The sequence below is a fragment of the Thrips palmi genome, unplaced genomic scaffold (assembly GCF_012932325.1).
Source record: "Thrips palmi isolate BJ-2018 unplaced genomic scaffold, TpBJ-2018v1 HiC_scaffold_18, whole genome shotgun sequence".
In the NCBI taxonomy this organism is placed as follows: Eukaryota; Metazoa; Arthropoda; class Insecta; order Thysanoptera; family Thripidae; genus Thrips; species Thrips palmi.
Window position 1 is genome coordinate 20,396,368 of NW_023144627.1, and position 12,158 is coordinate 20,408,525.

The 12,158-nt window shown below is 51.7% G+C and overlaps 2 protein-coding genes across 3 annotated transcripts in view; one reads left to right on the top strand and one right to left on the bottom strand.

Moving 5' to 3' along the window:
- The first annotated feature begins 83 nt into the window (after positions 1–83).
- LOC117644608 lies at positions 84–2,406 on the top strand. Of its 2 annotated transcripts, XM_034384213.1 has the most exons (8): positions 84–273; positions 398–555; positions 646–872; positions 951–1,164; positions 1,240–1,344; positions 1,435–1,673; positions 1,749–1,956; positions 2,050–2,406. In XM_034384213.1, exons 2-8 carry the CDS (start codon positions 398–400, stop codon positions 2,105–2,107), a joined length of 1,209 nt encoding a protein of 402 aa, XP_034240104.1. In that variant the 5' UTR covers positions 84–273; the 3' UTR covers positions 2,108–2,406. The 2 variants fall into 2 exon arrangements, with proteins under 2 accessions (XP_034240104.1, XP_034240105.1); XM_034384214.1 differs by lacking the exons at positions 84–273; positions 398–555 and adding an exon at positions 569–602 and having other exon boundaries at positions 699–872.
- Positions 2,390–12,158, bottom strand: part of LOC117644778 (band 4.1-like protein 4) — a 56,975-nt gene continuing 47,206 nt past the window's right edge. Inside the window, exons 3-19 of the mRNA XM_034384395.1 lie at positions 11,611–11,715; positions 9,534–9,655; positions 9,356–9,453; positions 9,158–9,278; positions 8,997–9,084; positions 8,755–8,907; positions 8,393–8,559; positions 7,994–8,172; positions 7,804–7,903; positions 7,498–7,734; positions 7,099–7,227; positions 6,703–6,858; positions 6,339–6,554; positions 5,831–6,076; positions 5,326–5,760; positions 4,033–4,474; positions 2,390–3,534 (exon numbers count right to left, since the gene is read on the bottom strand). Of these exons, the coding sequence (XP_034240286.1) occupies positions 3,337–3,534; positions 4,033–4,474; positions 5,326–5,760; positions 5,831–6,076; positions 6,339–6,554; positions 6,703–6,858; positions 7,099–7,227; positions 7,498–7,734; positions 7,804–7,903; positions 7,994–8,172; positions 8,393–8,559; positions 8,755–8,907; positions 8,997–9,084; positions 9,158–9,278; positions 9,356–9,453; positions 9,534–9,655; positions 11,611–11,715 (3,192 nt within the window). The 3' untranslated portion in view covers positions 2,390–3,336. The remainder of the gene's footprint in view (positions 3,535–4,032; positions 4,475–5,325; positions 5,761–5,830; positions 6,077–6,338; positions 6,555–6,702; positions 6,859–7,098; positions 7,228–7,497; positions 7,735–7,803; positions 7,904–7,993; positions 8,173–8,392; positions 8,560–8,754; positions 8,908–8,996; positions 9,085–9,157; positions 9,279–9,355; positions 9,454–9,533; positions 9,656–11,610; positions 11,716–12,158) is intronic.

The window sequence follows — 12,158 nt, forward strand, 5'->3', positions numbered from 1 at the left end:
TGCGTCGGTACACTCGTTTGGATACGGTTTGAAGCTGGCAGGGCGAGCCCGCCCACCCCCGCCCCCAGTTTAGTGCGCATACCGTAGGGACCCTAAGGGTCATTATTTACACGTCGAGCAGAAGACACTGGCGCCGGCGCCAAAGCGCCAAAGACAACAGTGCTGCACCTGTGACCCATCCCGTCATCATTTTAATGACTTGATTTTATACTTGACTAATAAGCTGTGACGGGATCAAAGGAAATATTTTTCAGTCCTACAGCTTACCACGAGGTAAAATCCATTACTCTAGTTGCATGATAACATTCCAGTCATAATTCCAAAGTAATGGTGGTTAAGGATGGTTTTAACTTCAGGCAGTTTAATCTCACATGTGTGTGATAACATTTGCTTGCAGATGGCAGAAATGATTGATGATTCATTGATGGTTACAATGAATGGCGATTTGTGCCCTGGGGAAATGAAGGAGGAGGATTCACCTCAGCATGAAGTAAAAGAGGATTCCCAGTCTTCGCTCATCCAGTTGATGTCTGCTGTGTCCATTGGTAAAACTAGGTAAAGCTATGATTTCAAAATAGGTATCATGTCACCTTTCTTTATGTGTAAGTTGTGCTCGTTACCCTTTATCAACTTTATTTTTAACAGCGAAACAAATGTAATGTCCATTATTGACTGGGAAGAATACTTTATGTCTATAGCATATTTGGTGGCCAATCGCAGTAAGGACCCAAGCACGCAGGTTGGGGCCTGCATTGTAAACCAGAGAAAAAGAATTGTCGGACAGGGGTATAACGGTATGCCCAGAGGATGTAGCGATGACGAATTCCCCTGGAAAAAAGTTGGACCTGATTTGGAAACCAAGTATTTCTATGGTGTGATATCAGTGATAAATGAAGTAAGTTTTATAAATGTGCCTTAAAATTTTTTCTAACAACTTTTTGTTCTCTCAGTCTGTCATGCGGAAATGAATGCTATTTTCAACAAAAATTGTGATGATATCAGTAATTGCACCATATATACAATCTTGTTTCCCTGCAATCAATGTACAAAAACAATTATTCAATCTGGCATATCAGAGGTGGTCTACATGTGTGATAAAAACAAAGACAAAGTTGAGGCCATTGCTTCCATGAAGATGCTAGATGCGTGCAATGTTCGATATAGGTGAGCTGGGATGTTTTGTTGCTCATCTAAGCATGACTGTCAAAGCCCCATTTTACCCTCTCTTTCCTTTGACAGGCAGTTGCGTCCAAGCTGGGCAGGCTTAAATATTGACTTCAAGCAGGGATTGTGTGAGATCGTGAAAATAGGCCAATCAAAAAGTATTCCGCAGCCAACCACTCAGTAACTATTTTTTGGTTTTAGTTGCATTTTTATCATTTTTAAGTTGCAGTTTCCAATTATGAAATGATCTTTTTTTTTTGTGGGGTGTAGGCAAATTGACAATACCAAAAAAAGACAAAATTGTCTTCCATGGGATGCATATTTTCTTGCTATTAGTATACTGGTAGCAAAGCGGAGCAAATGCCCAGAAGAACAATTGGGAGCATGCATTGTCAATGAGGAAAAGCGCATTGTAGGCCAAGGCTACAATGGTATGCCGCAGAATAGCCGAAATGTTTTTCCGTGGAGAACAGATTCAAAAAATATTCTTGAGAATAAGATACTCTATGGTAAGATATTGTGCGGGAAAGTCATCACTTTAATGTGGTCTTTGTGGATTTCAAAATTGTGGTTTACCTTTCTAGAGTGCCATGCTGAGCTGAATGCAATCCTTAATGCAAATCTGCAAGTAAAGGGATGTAAACTGTACACAATTACTTTCCCTTGTAATGAGTGCGCAAAGGCCATTATTCAAAGTGGAATCAAAGAGGTGATCCACCTGAAGAAAGCCGAAGACAAAGATACATATGTGGCTGCGCAAATTATGTTTAATGCTGCAAAAGTTACATTTAGGTGAGACTCTCTCAAGTGATTTCTCTTATTTATTTAGGTGAATGATAAATTCTTGTAATGAATTGTAATTCTGTCCAATTTTTGAAATTGCAGGCAGCACACCCCAAAGGATGAAATGCTGTATGTGGACTTTTCTCAAATAGAGTTGTAGCTGCATGTTTGTTCAAAATGTAAATTTTACTAGGACTATCAGTTCTATTTTTTATTTTTTCTCGCTGCAAAAGGCTAGATCTTTAACTTGCAGTCTTGGACTTTTGTGGTAAGAGCCTGCAATTTCATTCATGGTGAGTTGAACTTCACAGACAATGCTAAGATTATTACTGAAAATTATCTGTATTTGATATGTGCTTTGCTTGTCTGGTTGGGAGGAAGGTTTTATTTTGATGACTTTGTTGTGATCCTTGGTTGAAGTAAAAGAATAAATGAAAACACATTTTAGAAAGTGGTAAATGGCATTTTCTTTGGCCTTGGAGATATACATAGGTATATTCAAATAGAATCAATAATGTGTACACAGTACACATGAATGAATTGACATGCCTGCAATACTCGATAGTGACAGTTTTTGCAGAAGATTACAAAAGGGTATCAATGCATAATGCAATAAAACATGACATGAGAGGAACTATATAAATTAAATAAAAGATCTAAATGCAGGATTTTCAGATACAGAATAACTACAGTATGTCATAGAAGCCTGTTAGATGCCTTGACCAAGACAGACAGAGATGCAAATACTGCTAAGATCTCATGTCTTTCTTGGTCAACTATGCAAAATTAATAATGGCTCATGGGATAAGGTGACATGCATTGAAGCTACGTGGAAACTCACTAATTTAAAACATGTAACGGTAAATTAAAGGAGAAATTCACTGGAGCTGATAGAGCTACATACCACCTTATCCTCACTAAAAAGACCACTTGCTCGCACACTTAGAAGCTCACTTATAAGAAAACAAAGAATCACATTGAGTATCTAACAACACTAACACACAGCATACTCTTACATTCATCCGTTTATAAACAATTATACAATTGAGTTCAAGAAATGATTCGAGGCTCACTACACTGTTTACATTTAAGTTTCTTCAGCGGTACTTTCTTTCTCCTTAATGATTATGACCAATCTGTCTACCAAAAGGACTGGACTTGTATCTTACAAAAAGGAAAGGAAAACAAATTTCCCATTAACGCTACTTTGATATCATCTTGGCCTGCTTTTCTGAGTCGACATCGGAGAAGTCAATCCAGAAACTCAACGGAGGGGCACTTCCTGATGGGCAGGCGACTGCGCTCCGATCTGGAGGCGGTGCGGAGGGTAGCCGAGCTGGCAGCGTGGACCATGTCCTGGAAGGCCTGGCCCCGCTGCGGGGCCCTGGGTCAGAGCTCCGTGCACGTCTCGCTGCTGGCCTGGGTGCCGGTGGACTTGGAGCCTCGGCCAGTGTCTCGGCCCGAGTCCCGGCTCTGGCTTCGGAACGAAGGCTCATTGCCGTTGAGTGCAGGGTCACTGTACTGCAAGGAGCTGTATGCCGCATTCTGCACCCGGTCCCCTGTCCTGCTCACAGCTTTGATGCTCGCCTGTGGGAGTGAGGAAACCTTTCGTAATTTTTAATCGTAAACCATTTGCGGTGTGAGACTAGTTTGGAGTTAGCTGTGGAAAGCGGAAACGCTGGACCATCAAGCAAGTTAGTTTGTTCGGCTTGGCAAGGCAACCGAGAGGGTTGGATCAGTTACTCCGAAGGAGCGCTTGAACTAGCATGTTAAAGTTGTACCGCAAGGCTACCCAACCATGCAAAGGGGTAGAAAGAAGGAGAGAAGTGTGTCTGCAATGCGTATTCCAACTTCCTCGCCATCAAAGACAGATGTCATGAGGTCACAAAAGCGTTTCTTCTCAGTCCACAATTTTATTTAAATTTTTTTTATCTTTGGTTTCATAGAGCGTCACTAGATAATTGATAAAACACAGCAGACCTAATTTTTTTTTTTCCAGTTGTGTGTTTTTTTTTTATTTGAGGAACAAGACGCAAAACTTTGGCTGCTCTCTAATCTACTGCGCGCTGCGGGTCAGCAACTTACATTGTCACTCTGTGGATTCCTAATGACGGCTGTGTGCATTTGCTGCTGCTGCTGAAAGTAGAGCGGTCCCGCCCTGCTCCTGCCGCTGGACTGTTGTTGTTGCTGTTGCTGTTGTTGCTGCTGCCTGGCGCGGTGGCTGCCCGCGCCGCCGAAGCCGTTGCCGATGGTGTGCTGGAAGGTGACCCCGTGCGGGGTGACTATGGGGGGCAGTGGCGACTGAGAGGGCGTGTTGCTGCTGCTGGTGCGCCGGCTCCCCGTGCTCCCCGTGCTGCCCCGGTGGTGCGGGCCCAGCCCCGGGCCGAGGCCGAGGTGGTGGTGAAGGTGGTTGGAAGCGGCGGAGCCCTGCAGGCTCTGAAGGCTGTGAAGGCGCCCAGCAGAGCCAGCCCCTGCCCCTGCCCCAGTCCCAGGCCGACCACCCGAAGAGATTACCTCATCCCAGAGCCTACAAGAAGGAAAGGCAAGGCCCAAGGCAACGCCAAAGGCAAAGAATATTTACAACAGGAAAGAGGGAGCCAAGAGAGGGGATCACCAGTGCACTGTCAAGGGTCGTTATATGGTGCACGGCCAGTGCAGGGAAGTGCGCCGGCTGGACACCTCCATTCATTTTCACCAGTAACTTTTGTCTGACATTTTTTTTAAAATTTAAATATTGTGAGTGGTCTGTGATACACCAGTGTCACATTCAAATTCACCAGTGTCAATTTTTTTAAATTAAGAAATGAAATGTATGCGAAGAAGCATCTATATTGAATGGAGGTGTCCAGACCTTGACCAATTTGATGAGGGTAGCATTATTGTGAAGGGTCAACTTTAAGCATGGGGGGAAAATTGAATTTTGTGTGCAGAACAGGGATGGGCAAGAGAGCAAAGAGTCCTTGGTGCTTAATGAGTGTTCTGGCGAGGAAACATTTGCTCGAACAAATGTCCGAATTAGACAGAAATAATGACTGAGGGGGTGGAAATTTTGGAAGACAGCTGTGACACTTTATCCTCTCAAGAGAGGGAGAGGCGACACATCAGCAGTGGGCCAGAAGACCGGTGGAGGCGGCCAAAACTCTAGACGCGTTTTGAGCTCCAGAGTCGCTAAATGAGACTCGAACCAACCAACCGTGTGACCCCACCAATGGATTGCTCTCCGAACGAGGAGTCCATTGGTGGGGTCACACGTTCGGTTCGAGTCCCATTTAGCGACTCTGGAGCTCAAAACGCGTCCGGGATTTTGACCGCCTCCACCGGTCTTCTGGCCCACTGTGCCCCGTATCAGCACGTGTCTGGCGGGTGAGAGGGGCTCACCTGGCGCTGTGCGGGCTGTTGGCGCCGTTGCCGTTGGCGCTGCCGTTGGGGGGCAACTGGGCCAGGGCGGAGCGCACCCTGTTGACGTTGCCCTGGCCGTGGCCCAGCCCGTGGCCCTGCCCGTTGGACATGAAGCTGGTGACGCCCATGTTGCCGTTGTCCAGGCCGTTGCCGTTCTCCAGGCGCTCGCTGCTGCCTTGCGGCGACGAGGTCCTCGACGGCGTCCTAGAGGGCGTCCGGGACGCGAACGTCGACATGCCCTTGGCGTGGGTGGCGGGGGCCATGCCCGTGGCGCTGGCGGGCCGGTTGATGTGCAGGCTGTAGTGCTGGCCCTGCTGGCCGCCCGGGTAGCCCTTGACGTGCTTGGGCGGCTGGTTCTGGTCCTGGTGGCCGATGTTCGTGGTGCTGCCGTTGAGCTGGGCGGCGGACGGCACTCTGGCAACACAAAGCACCCCGTCAAGCTCTGCTTCAGCGGAAGTTTCCCTGGATTTTTTGGGGCGCGTACCTTGGCAGCGGCGGCACGTGCATGCTGCCGCCCTGGGACGGCGAGTGGTGGTTGCCGTTGGCGGCGGTGGAGTCCGCAACGGCGTGCTGGTGGCGGTCGACGCGGTCCCGGTGCGCGGCGCTGCCGCCGTTGCCGAGCAGCGACGACGCGCTGGGGCTGAAGGGCAGTGGCGGGATGGACATGGCGGACCGCGACACTGGCTGGCTGTTGACGCTCAACCGGTCCGTGCTGCCGCCGTCCTCGTGGCTGCAACGCAAGGGAATGCCGGACGCGTTTTGAGCTCCAGAGTCGCGAAATGGGACTCGAACCGAACGTGTGACCCCACCAATGGATTGCTCTCCCAACGAGGAATCCATTGGTGGGGTCACACGTTCGGCACGAGTCCTGGTTAGAGACTCTGGAGCTCAAAACGCGTCTAGAGTTTTGTCCGCTTGCGCCGGTCTTCTGGCCCTCTAGCCCTCTACGAGGCGATACCCCGCGCTGGTAAAACTAGGCCCTCTTGGCTTACCTCTTGAGGCTGCGGCGAGAGGACCGGTGGACGCGCCGCCGGTTGTTGGGGGACATCTTGACCTTGACGGGCTTGGTGGTGGTCTGGATGACGGTGTAGGGGATCTCGCGGAGCTGTGCCTCCGTCATGCCCTCCGTGTCCACGAGGTCGAAGTCCAGGTGCTGCTTGAGCTCGTCCGGGAGCCGCTTGCTCTCGGAGGGGGACCGCGACCGCGACCTGCAGCACGCCGAAGAGGCCACCAAGTGGGTCAAGCAGGTCAAGCAGCAGGGGGCGTGCCGCGGCTCGTGGCCCACTAATGAGGGTGGGGCCCCAAGGTCAGGCCGCCGTCGCTGTCTCTCTCGCACCCCCTGGAAGCATGCCGTACCTGTGCTTGGTCCTGACGCGGCGCTTGTGGCGGCCGTGCGCGCTGTCGGGGGGCGTGGGGGGTCGTGGGTGGGGGGGCCCCCCCCCCGGTGGTCGGCGGGGGGTTGGGCCGCCCGGGGTCCCCGTGGCCGGCCCGTCGCGCTGCCCCGTCGGTGGCCTGCTGGACGCGGCGCCGCTCAAGCTGCCAACCCTGAGACCTGGTGCAGTGACAGCCCGGGCACCTCGTGCCACTGCGGGGCCGGTCGAAATCCACGCTAGCTCCTGCAACGGCTGCCGCTGCAACCCACCAACCGCTTGAGAGAACCTTGGTGAAATTTGGTCAATTGCCCTGGACCCAAACCGTCAGTTTGGGCCCCCCCAGAGGGACTGTGCGTGGCCAGGCGAGGCGGTGACCCACCTGTTGCTGGACTTGTGCCGCGACTTGTGGCGGTGGTGGCGGTTGCGGCACCGGCTGTGGCAGCGCTCCGAGCACTTGGACACCTCGCTCTCGCTGTCGGACCCCTTCCTGCTGCGGTGCCGGCGGTGCCTGCGGAAGAACAAGCGTCAAGCTGTCTCTGTCGCACTCATTGACGGTGTGGCCGCGCACAGTGGGCCAGAAGACCGGTGGGGGCGGCCAAAACCCTAGACGCGTTTTGAGCTCCAGAGTCGCTAAATGGGACTCGAACTGAACGTGTGACCCCACCAATGGGTTCCTCGTCCGGAGAGCAATCTATTGGTGGGGTCACACGTTCGGTTCGAGTCCTGCTTGGCGACTCCGGAGCTCAAAACGCGTCTAGGGTTTAGGCCGCCCCCTCACCTTCGGCAGGGCCTGGAGTCCGTGGAGCTGTGGCTCTCCACGCTGGAGGAGCGTCGGTGCGGGCCGCTGGCGTGCCTCCTGGAGGCCCCAGAGGCGCCGTGGGCCTGCGCCACGATGCGCCCCGTGCTGGCGGCCGAGCGCAGGCTGCGCGGGCTGGACGCGCTGTTGTAGAGCCCCCTGGCGTGCGGCTCCGTCCAGGGCGCGCTGCGAGTGCTCAGCGGCGGCGACGGCCTGCGTCTGCAAGGCAGAGGTCGCGGGTTCAAATACCGGGTTGGTTTCGTTTTTCGTCAGGTTTGCGGGGCTTACATGGCCGGGGCGGTGACGACCGAGGTGGGGTTGGGCACGGGCAGGCCCTTGTCCTGCGGGGCCAGGCTCTCTCGGTTCTCGATCTCCTCCACGCTGGGCGCTGCAAACCGAAAACAAGCTGTCTCACTCGCACTCCCAGGCACGCCCCGCGAGTGCGACAGAGACAGAGCGAGTGGCTGCGCGGACTTACAGTGCGGTGCGCCCTCGACGACGCGGCGGCCCTGCCACTTGGCCGTGGCCGAGGCCGTGGACGACGCCGCGCCCTCCACCACCCTGCGCTGCTGCCTGCGGCTCGGCGATCGCTCGAACGTCGGCGGCGCGCGCCGGCCCGCCTCCACGTCGCACCGCGCCTGCTTCTCCGTGCGACCACTGCAAATAACCTTCATTTAGCAACATTTCGCAAAAAATTTGCGTTGAAAAAAAAAATTGCTGAAATTTTAAGAAATAAGTACACGTTTTTGCCATGTTTTCACCCGGCACTTAGATCCGTAAGTGAAACGTGGCAGAAACAGTGACTTGGATTCCCAGGTTCATCCTGGAAAAAGTTACGTTTTTAAATTTGTCTTTTTAAAGAAATGAACTTTCTTACGATGATACTCGCCTGTAACGGAAGCGAGAGCTGAGCCTAAAGATCTCGTTGGGCGCGGGGGAGACGCGCACCAAGCGAAAGAAGGCGTGGTGCTCCACGCAGCACTTCCACAGCTGTTTGCACGCCGTCCGCGAAGGCGTCTCGAACCCGTAGGTGCTCTCCTCATTCTGAAAAAAGAGAAAAATTTTAAAAAATTCAAAAAATGCCAAAAAAATTAAAATTTTTTACAAAATTCCAAAAATTAAAAAAAAAATTCAAAAATAATTAGAAAATTACAAATTAAAAAAAACTTTTAAAAATTTACAGAAAATTGAAATGAAGTTACTGGTAACATTGTTTTGACGTAAAATGGCCGCGCTTACGTTTTTATCACAGACGCGGAGCATAAAGTATCGCCCCTTGAAGTAGATTTTGGTGATTCTCGGCCAGTAGTAGTTGCCGACCTTGTTCTTGTTCCTGAGCACGATGATGCCGCTGGGCGTGAGTCCTAGGAAGTACTCCACGTTGTCCTCCCCCTGCAGAAACAAAAACAAAAAACAACAACAGTTTTGGACGCCGCATGCGTTTATTCATCTCGAAAGTGTGCTTTGCTTTTTCATCTCACCAGCACCGGATGCAAATCGACGCCGTACATGTCCAGCCATTTGACTCGGTCTAGGTACGCCAGTTCCGCGTCGGCAGGCAGCTGTCCACTGGAAAAAATAAAATACATAATTGAGTCAAATATCTCTTTCTACCTGTCTGTCTGTCTGTCCGACCCCTTACAGCAGGCCCTTGTGCAGCTCCGATATCCGCGACTCGAGCTCCGCGGACTGATTGGAGACGAACCGGAACTCGGACACGTATCCTGGGGAGTGGCGGCGGGGGTCGTAGTCGCCGAGTTCGGCTGGAAAAGAAAACAACCGAAATAAATCACGAATTTGTGGCGGCTTTGCCGGCATGCTTCTGCAGAAGGACACTTACACTGCACCACGTAGGCCCCCAGCTCGGCGGCCAGGTCGAAGTTGACGGGCAGGCGGCCCTGGAGGATGTCCTGTTTCACCTGGAGGTAGAACTGGTACCTGTGGGCAGAGGCAGCGACACAGTGAGCATGCTGGCGGGTGAAATTGGCCTTGAAACTGTTAAAAATAAAAACCCTTACCTGGTGATTTCCTCGAGGAGCTTGCAGGGGTCCGCGGCGTAGAACTTGACTCCGAAGTACAGCGTGCAGGAGATGGTCCCCTTGAGCTCCCTGGCCACCTTCTTGGTCGGGTCCAGCCAGTGCTGCAACAACAACAACAAAGATTTTTTTAGATTTTAAAAGGTACAAACATTCGTACACTGCTTCTATGCTAAGATGTTCTATTTTGCCCGTGGGCCTAAAATAGGTTTAGTAAGTTTTATATATTTTTAGTTGGATTTTTTTGTTTTTGTTGCTGTTATGCTAAGCTAACAACAACAACATGAGTGCCTGAGGCCCCTGCGAACGGCAGGGTAGGCAGTCCCGCACACTCGGCCTGTGAAGCGGGTCTGCCTACCCTGCCTTCCGCAGGCGCTGAGGGTGGCCGCCGGGAAGCGTGCCAAGCTCCGTGTCGCGAGCTGTGCTCTCCCGACGGGCGTTCTGGCTCGGAAGCCACAAGTGCCCCATCCCTCCCTCGCCCCGAAGGCCAGGAGACTGCCAACGCCCTTTTAAGAAACTCACGACACTTGTTCGAGTACACTACAGGTAACAGTGTCCCTGCCAAGTGTTGACACGTGTACTCGAGAATGCAATGCACTTGCAGAAATTTCTTTAATTCAAATTAAATTCAAATCGAACTCAAATTAAATTCAAATTAAACTCACGCTCTGAAAAAAAAATGTACCACGCACCTATTATTTGCTTGTTGGGGGAAAAGGCGTAAAATACGACACACTGGTAAACAAGACATAACACAAGAAATATCGTCGCCCTTTTCTACTTGACACCGCAGCACACCCCTTCCCCCCATCCTTCCCTCCAAATTGTCCAACAGATAACGAGTTGCACGCCCTTTGAGGGGGAGGATGAAGATGATCCCGTCGCGATACGATGCAATGGAGACACACTCTTTAACTTTCAGCCTAAGCCTCCCCCCCTCTTCCTCTTCCGCGCGCGGAGACTTTGCTCGGCGCTGATAGACACCAAACTTTTACTCGCGTAAACACATTTTTCACGCTGCGGGCGTCTCGGGCCGCAACGCGGAGTCCCGCCTCGGACCCGCGCGCTCGTGCGGCATTCGGCGTACAAGAAAAGAAATTCACAAAGGGCTTTCAAAATAACACAGTTTCAGAATGAGTTCACACGTTTACAGCATTCTGATCGTGTTTTAGTCTTTTTGAGGACGATAGTAAAACAGACCTGTATACCGCAGTGCCCAATGGTAACAATTTTCTCCCGGCGGCCGGGGGTTCTTTTTTCGAGTGTAGCAGCAACACATTAATTAATCGTGTGGCAAGTGAAATCATGGGCAGTGTCTGCCGAAACATGAGATCTAATTCTCCGCCAACGCACTTTCGTCCAATGGGGTCACTGAGGAGCTGGCGGGGCGGGGCGGGGCGCCGAGTCTGGCGCGGTTTCTGATCATACGTCATGTGCGAAGGGGATACTATAGCCATCCATATATGGGGCCGCGCACGCACGACGCACTCACACACGTCCGCACTCTCTCTCTCTCTCTCTCTCTCTCTCTCTCTCTCTCTCTCTCTCTCTCTCTCTCTCTCTCTCTCTCTCTCTCTCTCTCTCTCTCCCCCCCTCTCCCTTCCACACACAAGGGGCCGCGCTAGTTCACCCAGATGGGGCGAGAAACCTCAATTTGCAAAGCGGGGGAATAATTGCCTCAAGGGATGAACAACGGCCCGGAGGAGCGGAGCGCGAGGCCGCGAGGCGAAAGCGATCGGAAGTTTTCTACGGCCGAAGCCGCGTAATTGCGTTTTGGATCCGCGGGGGGAATTTGAATTTGGCTCGCTCCCGTGGATCGTAAGAGCGAAATTCCGCCAACTTCACGCTTGTGTGACACCGCAAAAAAAAAAACACAAGAAACAGTTTATTCGAATTTAAAAAAAAAATAGTTTAAGTCCTCAGGTAAGACCTAAACACACACACACACACACACACACACACACACACACACACACACACACACACACTCACAAATCAATTTAGAAATTTCTTTTTAAATTTAATTACTTCTTTAATTTTAAAATAAATTTCAACTTACCGGTTGGTTGGCCGTGTCCAGGTACCGCAAACCGAAGTAGGCCGTCTCCAGGAGGTTGAGGTGCCGGAACACCGTGTCCAGGACCTCATGGCCGGGGCTGTTTTCCTGCAGGCAGACAGACAGACGCAAAAAAATCAGTTCACGGAAACACGGAAACTTGGAGTGCATGACATTAGCGTTAGCGCCTCCGAGACAGTGTGTGTACACTGCACACACGCCACCGCCGCCACGCTGTTTGCGCAGGTGCGTCCTTTTTGGAGCGCTGTCTGACCCGCTGCCCAAGTGCACTGTAAGGACACGGTGCCGAGGTAGTGCCTCGAGTAGTGCAGAACATTAAGGGAGCACTTGGCGCCAGCTTGTGCAGTGTTCCTCGACGCGTGCTTCGGGACACGTGCGACCGGGCTGCTGCACGCGCGCTGCATGGCTGCCCGGTCGCTTTCGCCGCTCTGCCCTTACAATAGCGAAGAGTTCCGAAACCTAGCCAAGGACTATTCCAAACTTGTCCACCAGCCCCGGACAGTTCCGCTTCCCCTCTGGTTTGGCCCGAA

Coding starts and splice junctions, on each gene's coding strand:
- LOC117644608 (XM_034384213.1), top strand. CDS start 398: ATGGCAGAAATGATTGATGATTCATTGATGGTTACAATGAATGGCGAT. Junction 873..950: donor GGAAACCAAGTATTTCTATG/GTGTGATATCAG, acceptor TTGTTCTCTCAG/TCTGTCATGCGGAAATGAAT. Junction 1,165..1,239: donor GCGTGCAATGTTCGATATAG/GTGAGCTGGGAT, acceptor TTCCTTTGACAG/GCAGTTGCGTCCAAGCTGGG.